Here is an 18757-nt window from a genome sequence, read left to right as displayed (position 1 = left end):
GCGGACAAGGACAGAGCAGGCGACGTTAGCCGAAGGTCCACGAAGAGCGGCGAGGGGCCCGATCCAGGGACGAATACACGGGGACAGGTCAACGTGTCTCATTATCTTCCCCTGTGATCTGAACCGGCGAACTGTACGCATGTAAATAGTGCGGGGAACGCTCATGCTCGCACCCCTGAATCGCATTAATGCCGTTGACAGGTCTACCTGACTACTACCGTGCTACGGTGGAAACGACACGAGATGTATCTGCCCGGGGAACCGGTTTAATTTGATGTCTAGAGAGCGGCTAATAAACTCTGAGATATGTGATTCGCTCTTTTCTGGATTGCCTTTCGTTTCGTGATGCCGTGCCACGAATTCGAACTCTCTGAGTGGGGTGAAAGGATACTTCAGTGGAGTAGTGAAATTTAACGCACCAATCGTCATCTGCATCTATCGTATTCAATACATACAAACATATGCAGAATCAATACGATTTCTTGTTTGAAATACATTACTACGAACGATGTACTAAAATAATACACGCTTATATTGTTCCTTGTATCTAACTTTGACCCCGTTTCTAACATTTCGGGGAAACAATGAAAACGATACAAGAACGATCATGGAAGCTACTTTACATCGTTCGTGGACTGTTCATTGCCGTACAACAAGCTTTACGAATTAATTCCTAAATGGGCGGTTGGTCTGTGGATTATTATACGCTACAGGCCCGTGATTCGCAGGTTGCAACATCTGCAGTCATAACTCGTTTCCTAGGAGGACAACGTTCGTAAGTTACGGCCATGGTGGGCACAGGCCGTAGCCGCGAATACTGTAATTTATATGTTACAACTGCCGAAGTTGCGAAGCGAGAGTTTATGACTTCGAAAAGGACGCCGAAGCTTTCCTGGCTGTCGGTTCAGCGGCAGGACGCTGTAAACGTCATCCCCATCGATCTGTACTCTGTACCAGACGCGTGATTATCCTTTTCGCGTAATAAACATGACCGAGGTATTCATTCGAGTTGTGATTAAATCTCCGCGGTATCGAGGGCTCGAACGCAAGCCAAGTCGGGTCTACGCACACGTCGCGTAATTTACACGAACCTTCTGCAATCTCCGATCTTCGACAATTCGTCTCGATGATACAAAATTGTGGAGAGCGTCGACAAGGGGTGGCGAGTTTACGGACGATCACCGGCGCTGGCCGATTTTATGGAATAGAAATATAAGGAGTTTTCTTTCTTGTCCTTTATCTTTTTTTATATAGAGAGAGTCAGTATCGAGAACCGTCTTCGGATATTTCAAACTTCGCCTATTTCATTTCAGATAATTTTTTTTATATGTTCCTATTTGATTAACAATTATTAATCAAATAATTTCTTAATCAGAAACTGCAATTATAAAATAATCGAATCAATTTCTCAAAAACAATGTACAAAGTAATAGGGGTAAACGAAGAAGGATAATGCCGAGAAGATCGTAAAACCGTATGACGAGTGAGCTTGTCTTCACCAGTTAGCAAGTTGATCTATTAGCGATGCTAGACGAGATCTAACATTTCGCACATATGCTTCTGAGAAACCATGGTCAGTCGCGTCCGCCGTAAAATTTCCATCGACATCTGACTCGCCGCCTCCCAACGCGCTGAATCTTTTCTATATACGTGGCACGTCTACTCTTCCTCGGTACGTTAGCCACGTTTATTAGAAGCGAAGGGCGGTCAGGCGTGTTCAGTTACGGCCATACATTTTTAACAGTTTCCTCGATCTGCGAAGGTCCGGTCCTCCTTTTTCGCATTCCCGTGTAATAACAGGTCTGCCCGCTGAGATCGAGCGGATCCGCTCGTCCCAAGACAGAAAACCGGCACAGCCCGCGGCGATTGTCGTAGGTAAGTGAGTTTGACGCACAACGCGGCTGAATACTTGGCCAAGACCTCTCTTACCCCTCTCTTCTACTACCTTCCACCACCGTTTTGCGTTCCAGCTCGTTCCATCTCTTTCATGCTCGATCGATCGAAAATACGAGTCTCGTTCTTCCTCGTTCGTTCTCCATCTTCATCGATTCAAGAAGCAACTTCTTCTTCGACACCCGTAGACATTCGGGTACCCTCGCGAGAATCACGAGACACGTAGTCGGACGGAAAGAACAAGGGATAAAGAGAGAAAGCATCTCGTCCAGAGTAGCATCTGGTTTGATTGATCGGGTGAAATACCGTGGCGAGTCAAAATATAGGACTTCTACTTATCGCGTATACGCTGGATGGAATCATGTCCATGATCTCTCGATGACGAATGGAATTCACGGGGACGAAACGTGAGTAACGATAACATCGCGAGATCCTCGGATGAGCATCGTGGATAAAACGAAAGAAAGAAAGCGAGAGCAAAAAGGCAATGGAAAAAAAGAAGGAGCAGAAAGGTAAAGAAGCGAAACAAGCGGGCCAGTTTCACCTGATTTTTATGGCCGCTCCTGGGCAAAAGCTGCATGCGCGCCGCGCGCGATGAGTAACACCGGAGAGGCTCGTATACCGGCACCGTTACTTTTTATCCGACCCTCCTTCTCTCTCGTGAACAATCCCGGTCCGAAACTCGATGAGATATGATTTTTAACCGGCAGACAAATGAACGTCGTCAGTCGTGTATTTTTTCAAGGGATAACAACCAATCGCGCTTGAAATTCTATTTTGGCGGCACTGGGTCCGTGATTCGATGGAAGCCGGGCGAAAGACCGTCTCGAGTCGGGCAACTTTCCAAATTCTAGTTCTGAGCGCTTCCCGACCTCCGTCCCGACGTTTCATTTCAGGAGCAGACGTTTCAGCAAGGGCGTTATTACGCTGACATTCACGGCTTAAATATCGCACAGAGCGTTTCTATAAATAGGAGCCATCGCGTGCTTAATATCACGATATGTACATGAGCTTTGTACGAGACTTGTTTTTCGAGGAAATCGGTATTATTCTAAATGTTGGATTCTGTTTGCTGGATGCGAGCCAAATATCTGGAATTGAAGGAATGCTTTGCATTCAATGGAAGGAGTATATTATCGACTGCGAACGCGTGGAAGATGCTTTCGTAAAAAAACACGTAGGTTTATGGGAAGAACCGCGAGGGCAAGAGTCACTGAAGTACATGACATATTGCAAAGTGGCGAGGCTTGTTCCCATTTATCAATGGAGCGGTTATCGGTGCACTTCCGCGGATAGCTGGAAAAACGATGCCATAGAAAGTGCGTTTATACTTTGCTCTCTTTCCAGCAAACGGAATGACAGATTACGAGAACGAGGACAATGCTACTCTTCGTGCAGATATCTTTCCTATCGTAATAGTCGAAGGCGGAGACGCTGTGGCGAAAGTTCGTACTTCCAGTCAACCACTAATAAGCACCCACGAAAAATAAATGATTTCTTAATCCACAATCGAAAGAAAAAAAAAAAAAAAAAAATAATGATTACGTTGAAAACTTAGTTACTGTAACGATATTTTTCAGAAAATTGAAGCCTCGCCAATATCGTAAACGTAGATGCACTTCGAACGTGAATTATTCAAAAAATATGTCACGTGGATGTGACATATGAAGATTTACGAAACACATAATCGAGAACCGCTAATATAGTCGTCAAACAAGCGAGCAACCATCTTGATCCTCGCATAGGTAAACCATCTGACTTTTTCCCGGTGATGTCATTCGTTATTCTGGACATCGGTAATGCCTCTAATGTAACTGTCGTGTATGTATATATGGCAGATGCTATTCCGGTCGATTCGCGACCCTGGATCCTCTCGCAGGCACAAAGTCGATTTAAGCTGGTATCGAAATTTGGCGAACAGCCGGCTCGCGTAAGAAAAACAAATTGCTAATCACACGTTGGCATCTTCGTTCATTAATTTTACGAAGAGTTCTTTCATTTGTCGGACCTGGTCTAATAAATTCACTGCCGGCGCCGTACTCACATCGACAACGTTCACCGTAACACGCTGTCAATCAGATCAAGATCTGCGTCGATTTCTACGACATCGTGGAGTCTGACTTCTCATCGATTTGCTTTGGGACATTGTGTTCACGTATGCACATCTGTTTTAACCGCCGTAAACGATTTTCCATGCAGAGAAAATGGGCCAAGCCCTTGTCCATTTTGAAAACGGAGATTGCTCACCAGATGATTTTTGTCCCCCATGTGTTTGCCAAACCTTTGGTTTAAGCTGGACGTTGAAATTCTTTATGTTCTTTCTCAAACAAAATCTGGAAGTTTAGCCACGGATGTAGCATAATTGTAATGCAAACAGCAGAGTGTTCGACACGTTGTACATCAGAGACAGTGGAACGGAGGAAATACATAAGCTCTCGTCACGTTCGACTCTCACGATAGTGTATAATCTATCAGTATACCTAATACCACAACCTTCAAGTTTATACAAGTCATTTCGTAATTTACGGACATCATAGTTAGGGGTTGTCTCACAAGAATACTCGGATCGTTATGTTTCAGCAAGAAGAATTTATTATCTCTCTGTTTATGTTACCTCTACCAGCATCAACTGCGGTTGGTCTTCTGCGAACCTAGGCTCTTGAGTAAGCTCAAAACCAATTATATTTCTAATTTCTCATCCACTTTTGCTATTATTTATATCTTAAATAATACGCAATTCCTATAAACAGTCATCACGACGAAATTCCAAGTAGAAACATGGCAGAGATACTTAAACTTTATCAGATTCTTCCGTAATTTTTTCAAGAACTCCGAGAAACATTCGATCTCTAGCCTCAAAGCTTCCGCTCACGACTATTTCTCAATATTCTCGTTGAAACATTATTTTCAGGAATTCGAGTGCCGGAATAGCGTCATCCTATTTATATCGTAGCGATGCGGTCGTCGTGATGCAGACGTTCTATTCCACACGCGCAGAAGGCAAACATCATCCGTAGCACCAGAGGATGCGCCCGTGATCTCTGCGGTTTAATGGCTGGCCTTCTTGCAGGTGCAACAGTCGCGGTTACCCCTGGCCACCAATGTCACTGACCCTCGGCAATTTTCCAGAGAGCAGCAGTTAACGATTTCTTGGGCCGTGTCGCGAGGGGTCGTGAAACGTCGTGGTCCTTTATGCGCTCGTTCGTCCCTGGGTCGGTCGACTCGTGAACACACCGGAAACTTTACGATCCGGAGCTTTTATTGCGCGACAGTTTGGCCACACGTGGCTCCGAACAATCGTATGTGAGCATCCGAAGCGCGCACAGGTCTAACGTTTTTTTCGTTCGATAGTTTGCCAGGTCCTCAGACCACCCATCGAAATAATAGTCCTTTCGTTGGAAACACACGTGGAAGTGGATTTAGTTTTTTATTTCGGAGATTCGATATCACGAGCCAAAACGTTTCTATTTTGGAGATGTAGGAAAGCTTTGACTTGATAATTATATTGCATTTAGCTTTGTTATTTTTTTTTTTGCGTTTAGAGATAATGATTTATGAAAATGTACTCGCACAAAAAGGTTAATTGAAAATGCGATAAATCTGAAGTCAAAGGATTCTAAGGGGAAAAGTAAAACCAGTGAACGCAGTGAAAGCTGCGGGAAGCAAAACACCTCGAGGTAGCGGCGGACCTTATCGTCGACACGGTGAATTGATGTTAACAGGAGCCAATTAAATGGAACGCCAGCGAAACTGGACTACTTGACGGAACGAAACGATGGAAGGTGGGCTTCATCGACGAGGAAGTAGGCGGTACACGTGTTTACCCAGGTGCAAGCGACACGTAGACATTTTTCACTGTAGAATTAGCCTCGATCGAGGTTTAAAGAAAAAACGATCGGCTCGAACATTTTTTCAGACCACGCATTCTAACGGTAAATTACTTGGTTAATAATGTCGAGCAATTTGACCATTTACTCGTGAGATAAAGTGTCGCCATGAAGATACCGTTTCTCGAGACGCTCCCGTGAGTCCGTGTCCGGTGTTCGCCGGTCTCGACTCGCTGCCCATTGTCTTCTTTCGTCGTTGTCATTCCTGTCCCTTGTCACTTGCTTCCTATACCCCCCGAGCTTCCTCGATGCTCCGTTTGGAACAAAGTCGAAGTCAAAGTCGAGACGAGGACGCTCGTCAGAGTCAGCAAATTAAATAGGTTACCGTATTCTAGAGATTAAAACTACAGATCTTCGACGAAAGTATTAATTTCGATAATTGTTTTCAATTAATCCGAGGCATAACCGATAATGTATTAGCAATCTGGAGAATATAGAAAAAGGATATAGAATATAGAAAAGGAATATAGAATGGAGAAATCGAGAAGAAAATACGTAGAAAATATTGTACGTGGAAACGGTGATGATCGAGGTTAACGAGGAACGAGGGGAAACTCGTTACACAATAAATCGTGCGAATCAATATCAATTCGCGTAAAAGTTACTTGTAAAACGACCTATCCGGTAAATCTGTAATCGCTATATTACGACCAGCAATTAATTAAATGTATATATGTGTTCCAATATTTATAACGGGTTATCTGAGACTCCCGGTAGGCGTTTCCGTTCTTTGCGAAAACATAAAGTCGATTAGATATACTAATTCGCGGGTTGATAAAGTTTACCTCGTTAGACTGAAAATTTCGTAATATTTCAGGAGAGTCGTTAGCTGCACCAAATAAAATCGAAACAAGCAAAACCATCTAAGTATTACAGGTTTTATGAATGTCGCTTCTGCTCCAATGGTCGTACAGTTACGAAATTTGCTAACAATGTAAGACACTTTCTTTTCGTCGGATGTTAATAGACTAGTTAATGAAGGCGTATACGCTACCACTATCGCTTCTAAACCCGCTTAGAATTAGTCAGGATTGCATGCAATTGACCCCGTTTCTTGGCAAGTCGTCAAACGAGTCTCGCCACGCACGAAGGGAGGACGTTACGAGTTGTTGGAAGGCTGCTCGAATGAGTGTGCTACCGTGCTCGACTTTCCGACCGACGAAAGTACTTCTGCCGCAACCAGAACGCTGGCATCGTTCTCCTTTTAATTACCGTTGATAATTAGTAGACGTTGCATCGTACTCTTGCGACACACGCATTTACATCTTCGCTGCGGATAATCGTGTGAATAGTTAAACGATACTTTGAGGACGATAACTTCAAGCGACGAGAGTCAGCAATATATATTATGATGTATCATTTCTTACTTGTTGTTTTTTGTTAATATTATCAAACGAGTGAATTATTTTATGACTCATATCCGTAGAGATAAAACGTTTAATTAAAAGTATATCGAACGATACTTTCTCGCATTTCCCCTCGCGAGATCGAAAACCGATAACTGTAACTACGCCCGATAAATATATATATTTTAGAGATAATCCGTCGATTCCACGATCAAACAACTGGAGTTTTTATTTCACAGCCCGCCGTCGCAAGAATGGCAAATAAAATTCTCTAGTTTCGAAATCGCTTATCGAGCCTTGAGTGGATCGATCGAATAAACGAACAGATAAACATATAATAAATTTTTCCGCGATCGATTCGAACACATTCTCCTATGCTCTTTGACGTCAAACTATTTAATTGTAATCAAAATCGAAGTTTTAAGTACAAATGTAATCGTGAAATAATAATTTACAATTTACCAATTATAAATTACGATTGTATCATGTGATCGTCGATGTCGCTACGCAAATATACACCTTCATAACGAATGTCGTTCACCATAACGTTACGATGTATCGTCTTCTTCCTTTTTAGCAAAGTTTTTTACATTTTAGTATTATCTCATATTGAACTCGTAGTCATATTGAGTTCGTTCGAACGAAAAATCTTTCCTTTCGTTTCAAATCTCTTTAATACCTTCAAAGTCAATGTATTTTTAATAGTCATGTCAAAGTTTGCAAGAAAAATCTATGTATTCTGTATCTATTCATTGCTTTAAGAATCACGCCTTTGAAAGAAAGGTTAATCTAATTCCTTTGACGCGAGCACGTATTCGATTCGAAACGTGGTGGCGATAAAACAAGAAAAATCGTCTCGACTAGCGATAATACGATATACCGTGGACTTCTTTTTCTTCCTTGGCTATAGCCTTATGCGGTGTCATCCGACGTGGTAAACAGAGGAGATTCGACGACAAGTAACCAATGTTAAGCGATACTTGGCATACTCGTCGGTTACCCTGTCGAGGTCGCGGTCTTTCTTCCATGCAATCTCAGGTGCAGAATGGAACGAGTTTTGCTTGTGCAGCGGCGAGAAGAAAGGGTCTAAGGTACGATTTAAGAGCGAAACGAAGAGAACTGGGGAAACGTGAAGACTCGGTTCGAATACCATGATGATAGTGACATCTAACCAGATGCTTTATTTAAGTTAGTAGCTTGAAGAATGAAATATTGCTTATTAAAACAGTGGAGGGCTAAAATGAGATCAGTCATGTATGTCAATCGTGTTCCACATCTGACGAGACGTCTCCAAGCGACTTTGTTCCCAAGAAATGCGTACAATTTAGATTGTCGAGCGTGGCTAACGAGCAAATTGGCGCCGTTAATAGTTAAGGTCGAATAATTTTGTTTCAAAGAGAAATGTCTGCTATAAACTTTGCTTCTTTCTTTAAATTCCATGGGCAGAATTTTTTAACCAGTATTTCAAGAATAGCTCGTGTTCAATAGAATCATTCCACTTTCCCTCTGGAAACGCTACTATTTTCTTAAATATATTTGCGCTGAATGATACGTACATATTTATGGTCGTATCATTAATCTCTTCGAACATCGAACTCGTAACGGAAAGCGAAACTGCCAGCATAAAGAGTATCAGTAACTACGCTGCGGGTAGTCACGTAATCAAAACGGTGGAATAATTTTTAAACCAACATTCTTCGAATAGCTATGACTTTACGATAGTTATTAAGAGAAACGTCGATCCATTCTAGGGATTGTTTAATCGTGGCAACTGAACCGGCAGACGTTTCCTACGAAAATACATTTTTGCGCACTCGACCACGCACGAAGCTGAAGCACAATCGCAATTACGCGATTAGATTACCGCCTCGAATGGAATCTGCGATCTGAATCAGCGCATTTTTCCCGTCAGTTTGATGCTGACCAGATGTTATCGCAGAAAAATAAATTCGCGTGATTTCTTGAGTACCGGCGTGGAACGCGTCTACCGTTGTCTGCTATGAGAATTAAGAGAAGATTCAAACATAGAACTGTATCGTGTTCTAACTCGCTACACACGGGGATCTTTCTTATTGGACGAGGCCGAATAGTCGACGAATTCTCACGCGTTCAACTTTTCTATCCGTGTGGTGGAACAGCAGTGCCACGGCGAGCATAATCGAGCACCGAAGAACAGGCAAACACGCCCGTGGTGCCACGCGGTAACCTTTTTTCTGACATTTCTGCCTCGTGGCTCGGTTTAGCCGAAAGGTTAAGCCTCCGCTTGAATACTCCGGACGAAAGAAAGAGGGAGAGGCGGCAGGCGAGAAGAATCGGCAGCCACGTTAAATACCTGCCAACTTCATGGCACAGAAGATCTCTCTGTCTTGTCTCTTCCCGTCGAAGGTCAAAACGAAGCGGAGCGTTTGCTTCCCGAACCGTGTCGCGGGGTCGGAATCTCGTCCGTCGCAGTCGACAACTCGACCATCACAGAAGCCAAGCTGGTCACCCAATCAGAGCGAGAACGAAACAAAAGAAAGGTGAAAAGACTTATCGCTCTGTGAGATCGAGCCTACATCCTGTGCCCTCCGTGGAACGAGTCCGACCGGTGAATCTCCACAACCGTGCAATTACTATTAATCCATCGTTAATTTTCTTCCATTTGGATGAAGTCGTTCGCGATCCTTCTCCTTTGCAGGTATAATCTCGTCGTTGCTTTCTGCAATTGGTCAAAGTGCGTCTCATGACCCAAAAAATCATGGACCGGTGAACAAAGAGACGCTGGGTCACGGAGAACCTCCGCTTCCGTGAAACGCACTACCACGATCCTCCGGATAGCAGGGCGCTTCGTGTGCGATCGACCTTGCCCGAGTTCTTGCTTTTCAAGAACGCAAAGACTCGCGTTGCAAGGAAGCCACTGACGACTTTTTTCTTGTAACCACGACTGGTCTGAACGAGGTTCGAGACAAGTTGTACCTTCTTCGTTTCGCGTTTTCTATCTTTGAGGTAACCGATCGCAATTAAGGTTCAATACCCCCCTGGTTCTTCTGAAGACTATAAGAGTTTCAAGCAACAACTTTGTCAAGGACGCGGCGGAAACAAAGAGAACCCGCGGCAGAGATGAAGCAGATAAAAAGCTGAAGGTTCACGAGGGAATAACGATTTCAGAGTTTAATGGTGAATTTACGTGGATGTGACGATTAAAACCAGCGGGGATCGTGAACAGTTCCGAGGAGTCATTCGCTGGCAGCCAGCGACGATGTCGTTTAAGACTCTCACCGGACGCGATTCAGGGAAAGTCACACGCTCGTAAATCAACGCGGTAATGGGCACCGTTAGATTTGCAATGATAATCTCATGGTAATGCATACGATTCGGTCGAGCGGACGAACGAGAAAATAATTAACGAGCGAGCCAAGAGTTCGCCGAACTATCGGCATCGCTGGTGCTGATCCCCGGGGATTTACGAGTTCCTGGATTTAAACCGGCACAAAAACGAGCATCAAGGGATCTCGTCTGGCTTCGTAGCTTGATAATCCATCGGTAATTCTTGCTCAAGGCTCGTACGAACCAGTAACGATTCTACGATGTTCTACGATGGTCTGGGGAGTCCATGAGTTTCTTTCGTACGAATATTGAGTACTTCAAGAGAAGCTGGTTCGCAAATTTTTTTACTTTTAGTTTTAATCTTCGGGAATTCATAATCGAATTCCAGTTTGAGGCTATTGCTTTACAGTGTTGTATCAATTGATTATAAAAAGCGGCACTGAAGCATTAATAAGGAGAACAAGTTGCAAATTGCTCGAAACCGGCTAGTTCACACAGATTATGTGTCATAAACTTGCAAATTATTAAACAAACATTACGTGTTTTTATGAGAGGAATGATGATTAACGCTGATCCTCATGGAATTTCAGCAAAATTTTTTTCGTGTTTCTTCTCAAGCCACAAATCAAAAGCAAGCGTTGCGTTTACGGTTCTCGGTGAAACGACGCCATCAAGGGATGTAGCTCGAACGTTCTCGCGACGCGGTGCGTCAGTTTCACGAGTGATCTATCGATCTTCGAGGGTCGTTAATAAGCATCCCGTCAACAGCGTAGGGTAAGGTGTATCCGCGGTTGCCTCTAATTCAACTGATCGATCGCAGGATAAGGGGTCCGTACGATGGGACACTATACGTATAATGGACGATCCTGCGAGCGCCAAGCGGCGGCAGCAGCCATTTACCATTCAATTACGCTGCAATTACAGGATCGTGTGCGTTCCGTGGCTCAAACTCTTCGACGCTCGCATACCGTGCGCCTTTTCTCGATAGACGTTTCGATCCTCTCTTTGAGATTTTTAATTGACGACTGTAAAACGAACGATCCGTGACATTCTCGCGATTACAAAACGCGACAAAAAAATAATAATTCCTAATGTCCGCCGAAAAGGAGGTAATGGTTCCTGCGATATCTTCGCTGCGAACCAACGATCTTCAGTCTTATTAACAGGCTGCTGTGTCGCTTATACATACAAGTAAACGTAATGAAGAATAATTTAAGGGTCGTACCAGAGAAATGACGAGGGTCATTAAAAAAGCATCAAACTTACCCCTGTAGCGCGTGTGGAGGTGCCGGTCGAGGCGGAGGTGGCAACGATTTCCTGCCTGGAGTGTTCTGTCGCGGCGCCAGAGGTGGAGGAGGAGAGCTAGGTGAACCAGTACCACCGTATCTATCCGTAGGACACTGAGGTTGAGGCTTTTGTTTCGGTGCGTCGATGTATTTAGGGGGCAGGGCGTAGTAGTTCCTCTGTGTCACGTCTCCGTGACGTTGGTGATGGTTGGGCACGTATTTCGGAGGCTCGTGGTACTTCTGAGGACTCGACTCCGACGGGAACATTTTGGAATTGGCCTCGTAGCCCGTCTTCACTGGACTACCAATCGAAAAACCGTGGTTTCCACCTTCTAGATATTTGGACGCGCACTTAGAATTCTCAGGCACAGGCAGGTAGTTTGGTCTCGTTGCTTGATTAGATTGATTACTCGAGGCACTTTTATCGATGTTCTTAGGCACTTGTGGCTGAGGTCTCTGACCAGAAGACGATTCCAGTCTCTGAGCCGAATCGTTCCTGAGCAAGCCAGAAACGTCGATTCGCGATCCGTCCACTCGCATCGACTCTTGTCGAATGATTCTCGGTTCCACGGGTACTTGTGGGGCAGGTCTCTGGTTCCCAGAGTCGCTGTATCGCTGCGAGATGAGATCAGGTAGTTGCGCCGGTGGCCTGCTGGAGAAAGGCCGCTCCTCCGATATTCTCCTGGCTGGCGTTACTCTGCCATTCACCATTAACTTCTGTGTCGACGGGTATCTTAAACTCGATCGACCCGTAGCTACCATTCTATGTGTGGCAAATCCAGCTGAAACACCGTTCTCCAGCACCATCTCGGAGTCGACATGCTTCAATGCTATGGCAGGTCTAACGAATTGGTGTTGCTCCTGTTCCTGCGGCACCGACTTCACGGGCGAATTTGGGGAAGATTTTCCGGACTTCTCGTGATCTCTCTTGGAACCATGTTTCGATCTTCTCATCGAGTGTCTCTCTAACTTGTGTCTGTCGCAAGATCTATCACGAATCTTTGTTTCCTCAGATTGATGGTGCGTGCTGCTGGGCTTGCGCTGGCTCTCAGTGAAACAATCTTCGCTGAGCTCTGGTGGCGGAGGTGGCAGTGGATCATCGCAATCGTGAACTTCATTTTCAGTCACTGTAGGAGGAGATGGCGGTGGCAAATCGGGACTGGGTACACGGTCGTTGTAAACGTTTCTCAAGTGTGGTTTTTTGGGTGGCCTTTCTGGCACCCAATCGTCGATCGATATAGCTGGTCCTACTATCACAGGGCCTAGCAAGTCCGTAGAGAGACTACCGCAGCTGTTGCTGTGTTGGTGCTTAGGACTCGACAGTTCCCCATTGCCTTGGTTCTGATTCCTGTTGCCATTTTCTCGCCAGGTGCCACTGGCGTAGTCGGAGGCGGAGCTCGCTCGTCTCGAGGAAGGCGGTCTAGGACGAGGGGGTGGCTGAGGAGGGGGGCTTTGAGGCGCAGGAGCTATTCCTTGGGCTAATTGCGGTTCTGATCTCCAGGATGCCTGATGGTGTCTCTCATAGAAGGAAAGCAGGGCTTTCTTTTGTATGGCTTTTAACGTTGGGTCGGAGACCCTGTGGCGCTTTTCTGGATCCAGGTAAGTGTAACGCATCTGTTGTTGTTGTTGCTGTTGCTTCTCCAGCTCGTTTATACGTTCCGCCACTGACATTTGTGGCTGCTGAGGCAGTGCCGGCACCATTCTGAAAGAAAGAATACAAATTTAATAAACTTTTGATGAGGACAAGGGATCTTTGAAGTACGTGGAATTATAACGACACCTTGAAGATTGCGTAGATTCCTGAGGCTGAGTAGTGCTAACAGGGTACAGTTTGCGTTGATTTCGTTCGCGGTCCAAGTACAACACACTCTCTGAATGGTGTCTTTGTGGAGTCTGAACTCTGGCACTGTGAGCGATCAACTGTTTACTACATGGATGTCCGTTCGCTTGACTAACATCCGACATCGATCCATGCATAGGGTTCCAATTTTCGGGACTCTGAGGGGTCGTAGCACCGAGCTGCTGACGAATTGGACTCTGTGGCATCGGTTGAGCCAGTGAACCATACTTATCACCTTCGATCCTCACCGAATTGTCCCACTGAGATCCTGACTGCGATTTATCCACTAGAGATTCCTCGTCGATGTTCGATTCTTGCCACTTGCTCTCTCGAACGGTCGACGAAACTTCTGCTACGTTGGTCGATGCGTTGCAATGATTGATCACAGCCGGCAAGCTAGATCTACCCTGACTCTGCTTGTTGCGATCATTCATCGAAACTTGCCACTTGTCTGGCCATTTCTCGCTGTGCCTGCCCTTTGTGGTTGGAGATAAACCGCTGGTGCTGACGTCGCTCATAGATCCTTGCCACTTGTCATGACAGCTGTTGCTGGGTTTCTGAGGCAAAATTCCACCGTTAACGCTGCTCACGTCCGACATCGATCCGTGATGCCACCGATCTGAAGCGCCCTGGCGAGCTGGCAATCCGCTGGAAACGCTCACGTCCGACATCGACCCGTGCCATTTCAGAGTCTCGCTGCTCGAGGCGCTTCCGCTGGACGTCGTCACTACGCTATCTCTTCCTTCCCTTGATGTATCTTCCCAGGTGGACGTTGGCCTCTGTGCCACTGCTTCGCTGTCTCTTCTCAACCTGCACGAGCAATTTGAGTTTAAATATTACATCACAAGATAAACGAACGATTATCGAATAAATTGTCCAGTATCGTACCTATCGAGGAACGGAGTGTTCGTCGTAGAATCGACACTGGAAACATAACTGTGATAACCTTCGGATTGTGCGTAGCTAGCTTGCTGAGAATGTTGCACCCTCGTGTACTCTTCAAGGCCCGCTTGTGTTAGGGTTGCTTCCCTGTAAATGTCCACCTACCAACCAAAGCAGAATCCAATTACTACGTTAATCCATTTGTAAGGGCAAACATCGAACGACCAAGGTTAAGCGTTACCTGGGACACTTGAGGATCTTGATAGCTTCTAACGTAGGCTTCCAAATCTGCATGGCTGAGGGTCTGAGCCGTTTGTTGCTCGCGTTCAGGAGGCGATGGCACCACATACTCTGCATCACCCAGAGCTTTGCCCTCGCGATCCACACGAGGCCACAATCTCGATTCCTCTTCCACGGTGGTTCTATTACGCGACTCGAAAGTCTCCGCCGGGATCTTCTCGCAACGTTCCATCACCGTCTTCAGCTGCAACAGGAAAATCGTTGTTTTTCCTGAGTGGTATTCGAAACGCTTTCGTCCGTCCGCCTTCGCGTACACGAGTGTTGTACCGCGGGGCTGCGTAATCGATTGCGCAATCAGCACAGGCCGCGCATACATTTGCCTGAACCTCGGTGCGTAATTGAACTTAAGCTGTATTCAGTTTTTGCCACGCGAGCCGCTCTTCCCATCGAGTGTCAGCGTAATGCCTTTCGGTTTAAAATAAACCACCAGGCAACGAGCTAATTACCGAAGTGGGCAAAAAACGCGTCCAACTAATAAGGAAGTTCTAAATTGAGCAAAAGGAAAGTCGAATGAATTACGGCGCATTAACGTTCCCCTGTACCTGGAAACGTTGGAATCCGTGTACAAGACGAGGATTCTTAAAAGTCTTGGGAGGAGACACGGGGCGCTGGTCGGGCGAAACAACGCTTCGCCTCGAAATCGTTGGCCTACTTTTCAGGAAGTCGCCGGCGCAACCATGCGGCGATTATGTCACCGCGAGAGAGAAAGGAGGGTGCGAGTGTGGGAGATTAATTATACGCGTCGTTTTAGGGCGTAGCGATTTACCAAGGTTCCGACGTGCCCGTCGTTCCACCGATGTTTAACGCGGCACGGTTCGACCAATTAAACTTCCTTCGGCCGAGGTTTTGCATGTGCTCGGACACACGTCGTCGTTGTCCTCTCGTGGAACATTTCGCGTGCAACCAGAAGCGCGCCGAAAATGGTACGATAAGCTTGGCCGGTGTCCGCTCGTGACTCGTTAACACCGAAAGTGCTTCACCTCCTTGCAAATGAGTTTTCAATTTCGTAACTGCCTGTGACGCGAAGGAATGCTTGCCGCACCGACACGGGTGCGAGTAAGTACACCGAATGAATCGGATCGTGAGATTTTATCGACATGCTGACACATCGGATCAAGAAAAATTCCCACCGGCGGCGAATCGATCAAGAGCTACGACGTGATACTGTGAATGGGCATAGAGATACGTTACCTGCTGCGTGAACGTAGGATTGGGCCTCTTCGTGTGCGGTCTGGTGTACTGGGCAGGCTTCTCCTTCGGGTAGTTGGTGTGATCGGTCCAAGACTTGGAACGATGCGATCCGCTGTGCCCTGAGCTGTGAACATCCTCGTCGGGGTGTCGCTCCGGCGCGCTCGGCCACGACGGATACTTCTCGTGACCGGGGCCGTAGCAGACACCTTTGAGGCTCGATGCGTCTCGGACTGGCGGTGTTGGCGGTGGCGACGCTTCGTCTCTTTCATTGAGAGGGAGCGTGTAACTGTCGAATCCAAGACTCTCGCTATACCTGTTCGCGCAAACAAGGAAATACGTCCATTAATGGCACGCGCGTTGAATCGTGTTTGGTCACTAGTCAACATCTATGGAAACGTCGTGACGAATCGTACGCGTGGGAGCAATTATACGCGAACCGAGAGCGAATAGCCGGTGATTAGCGCTCGCACCGAGCGATGAATCATCCGCGAGACGCTCGACAATCCCGGTAGCCGACCACGGATCTTTCCTCTCCTCGTTGGCGATGTCATTGAACCACTTTATTAGCAGGATGTGTGGCCGCCGCGTAATTTATGGAATGACGAACAAGTTCAACGTAACTGGAAACGTGTATAATCAGGCTATAATTGCGACGTCGTGCGTGGACCTCGTCTTCCTAACGACGAGATACCACGCTGTTCGCAACACTACGTTTGACCTATCGCGAAATCTAAGTATGCCGAGACTAATATAGAGAACGTCTAATTGGCTGCCAAACGGTATCTCTTATCTTGCCTGCAAAAAGCTGCTCGATAAAAGAGTGCGCGAGCTAACCGTGGAAACTCGTTCCCCGATACAGATGGGGTAAAATAATTCATTTCGATGCAACCGGCGGATCGATTCCTCAATGAATTCTCGAGCGAAGAAGAGAAACAGGATTTGAATGACTGGAAACATATTTTCTTTAGAAAATCGATAGAGATTGGCATGCAACGATTTTACGTTCGGAAGTTCAATGATTCTAAAAATCAAAAATTAAAAAGGTCGGAGATTTAAGAACGCGAGTTGCGTCAGTTCAGACGTAACATCGCGTGAGAGATAAATGTCTCGAAAAGCAAAAGGCAATAAGAATGACTGACAGCAGAGATGACAAGACTAACAAAAGTCGACCGAAGGTCGCGTACCCGCTGTCGTTCTTGTAGCCCGCAGTATTCTTCTTGTAAGTTTCGTTGTAACCGGCAACTGTGGCTTTCTTCGCTGCGTTAGCAGCCTCGTGCTCGTTTTCCGTGGACCTCCTACCGTCGTTTCTACGCCGATAGTACTCGTTAGGAGGCACCGTCCGAGACGGACTCTGCTTAAGGCCATAGCCTTCCTGAGGATACGACGAGGTACTCTTGAAATTGGCAGTCTCGCTGCCGTGGCCGTGACTCGCGTACTTGTAGGAGCCTGGAGGACAGGAAGGTGGGCCCGGGGCCTCATCCTGGACTCGATATCCTGGCGGCGACGGCTGCAATTCCGTCATCGTGTAACCAACGTCCCCGCCATCCGGGATACACCTATGCAATCCAGTAAAAATAGGTTCATTAGCTTGCGTTTTTATCGTTGTGTCGATGTTTTATAAAGGATAGATAAAAGTAATCGAATTATTAATTGAATTATTAGAACCTAGATTTTCGGTTTTACATAGCATGACCGATCTGTCAATTGAAACATCCAGGCCAGACAGTTTCCTCTTTAATATTCAAGCGTTACCGTTCTCCCCTACATGATAATCGTCAATGTCATTCAGTGATCCACTTTGGTAATTGCATCTTCCTCTCGAGGTTTTTATCAGTTTCGTACGATAGCCACTACGATAAATTTATCTGAATTCTTTCTCCACCTTACCAATTTCTTTCGCGCATCTTACCTCGTACGGAAGCAAGATCCAGTTTTCAGATAGTACCCGGTTCCCCGAGTTTCTTACACTGCCGTCTTTTACACCACAGAAGCAACTCCTCACATTCCGAGGATCTTACGTTCCGTGGATGAACATTACTTCCGATCAATAAATTCGACTGTCCCGAGGCAATTTGCCGGAATATGCAAAAACTTGTAACATTCTCACGCGTCCATTTTCATCGGCGAACGCGTACACTTTTTACCGCTTTATGGAGGAAATAAACCGAGCAGGCAGCCTTCTAATTGAATGGTCGGAAGGTTAATTAAGACAGTAGTCGAACGATCCTGACGGTGTACCGCGAAACGGTACCGATTTAAATTAAAATCGTTAATCAGGAACGCAGCCACAGAGCCGACGCAGAACGGTTCGCGATTAGTCTCGGTTTTACGGATATCACCGTTGATCGACCACGGTCACGCGTAAATTACAACATACCGTAGCTTTCACTCGGTGCACGCGTACCGTATATATAGATTCCTGGGAATCTAGATCCCTGGAGATCTATCGGATCGCGACTCGATCACGCACCTTTTACGACCGCCACCACCGTACACACTAATCAATTTGTTCGCGCGAGGAAAGTACATTGTTTAAGTGCAAACTCGACGAATCGAGCGCTATAGGCGTGTCCGCGATAAAATCCAACGAGCTCGCTTTAACCTTTCGCTCGCGATCACGAGGAACGAGGCGCGATGAGTCGCACCATGCCGCTTTATCGAGAAAATCGAGCGTGGTTCTTGAATTATATGTGCCGTGTAGTAAGGTCTGTGGATGAGAAAGGTGTGCCTCGGTAGCGCCTTGCTAATGAGGATGAATGGACCATGGTCTAGACATGAATTAAGGGAGATTCGAAATTGGCGCTGGAATTATGTAGTAGCTTTCAG

At 46.1% G+C, this 18757-nt stretch overlaps 1 protein-coding gene across 3 annotated transcripts in view; it reads right to left on the bottom strand.

The window, feature by feature from the left end:
* Positions 1-18757, bottom strand: part of Shrm (shroom) — a 143184-nt gene that overhangs the window by 35891 nt on the left and 88536 nt on the right. For all 3 annotated transcript variants that reach the window (XM_072016290.1, XM_072016299.1, XM_072016308.1), the window contains exons 2-7: positions 17116-17487; positions 15932-16244; positions 14682-14924; positions 14447-14601; positions 13499-14368; positions 11699-13420 (exon numbers count right to left, since the gene is read on the bottom strand). In XM_072016290.1, coding sequence (XP_071872391.1) covers positions 11699-13420; positions 13499-14368; positions 14447-14601; positions 14682-14924; positions 15932-16244; positions 17116-17487 — 3675 coding nt within the window. The remainder of the gene's footprint in view (positions 1-11698; positions 13421-13498; positions 14369-14446; positions 14602-14681; positions 14925-15931; positions 16245-17115; positions 17488-18757) is intronic.

This window comes from Bombus fervidus, chromosome 2, assembly GCF_041682495.2.
Source record: "Bombus fervidus isolate BK054 chromosome 2, iyBomFerv1, whole genome shotgun sequence".
NCBI classification, from domain to species: domain Eukaryota; kingdom Metazoa; phylum Arthropoda; class Insecta; order Hymenoptera; family Apidae; genus Bombus; species Bombus fervidus.
The sequence above is the reverse complement of the archived record's forward strand: the minus strand, read 5'-3'. Positions and strand labels throughout refer to the sequence as shown.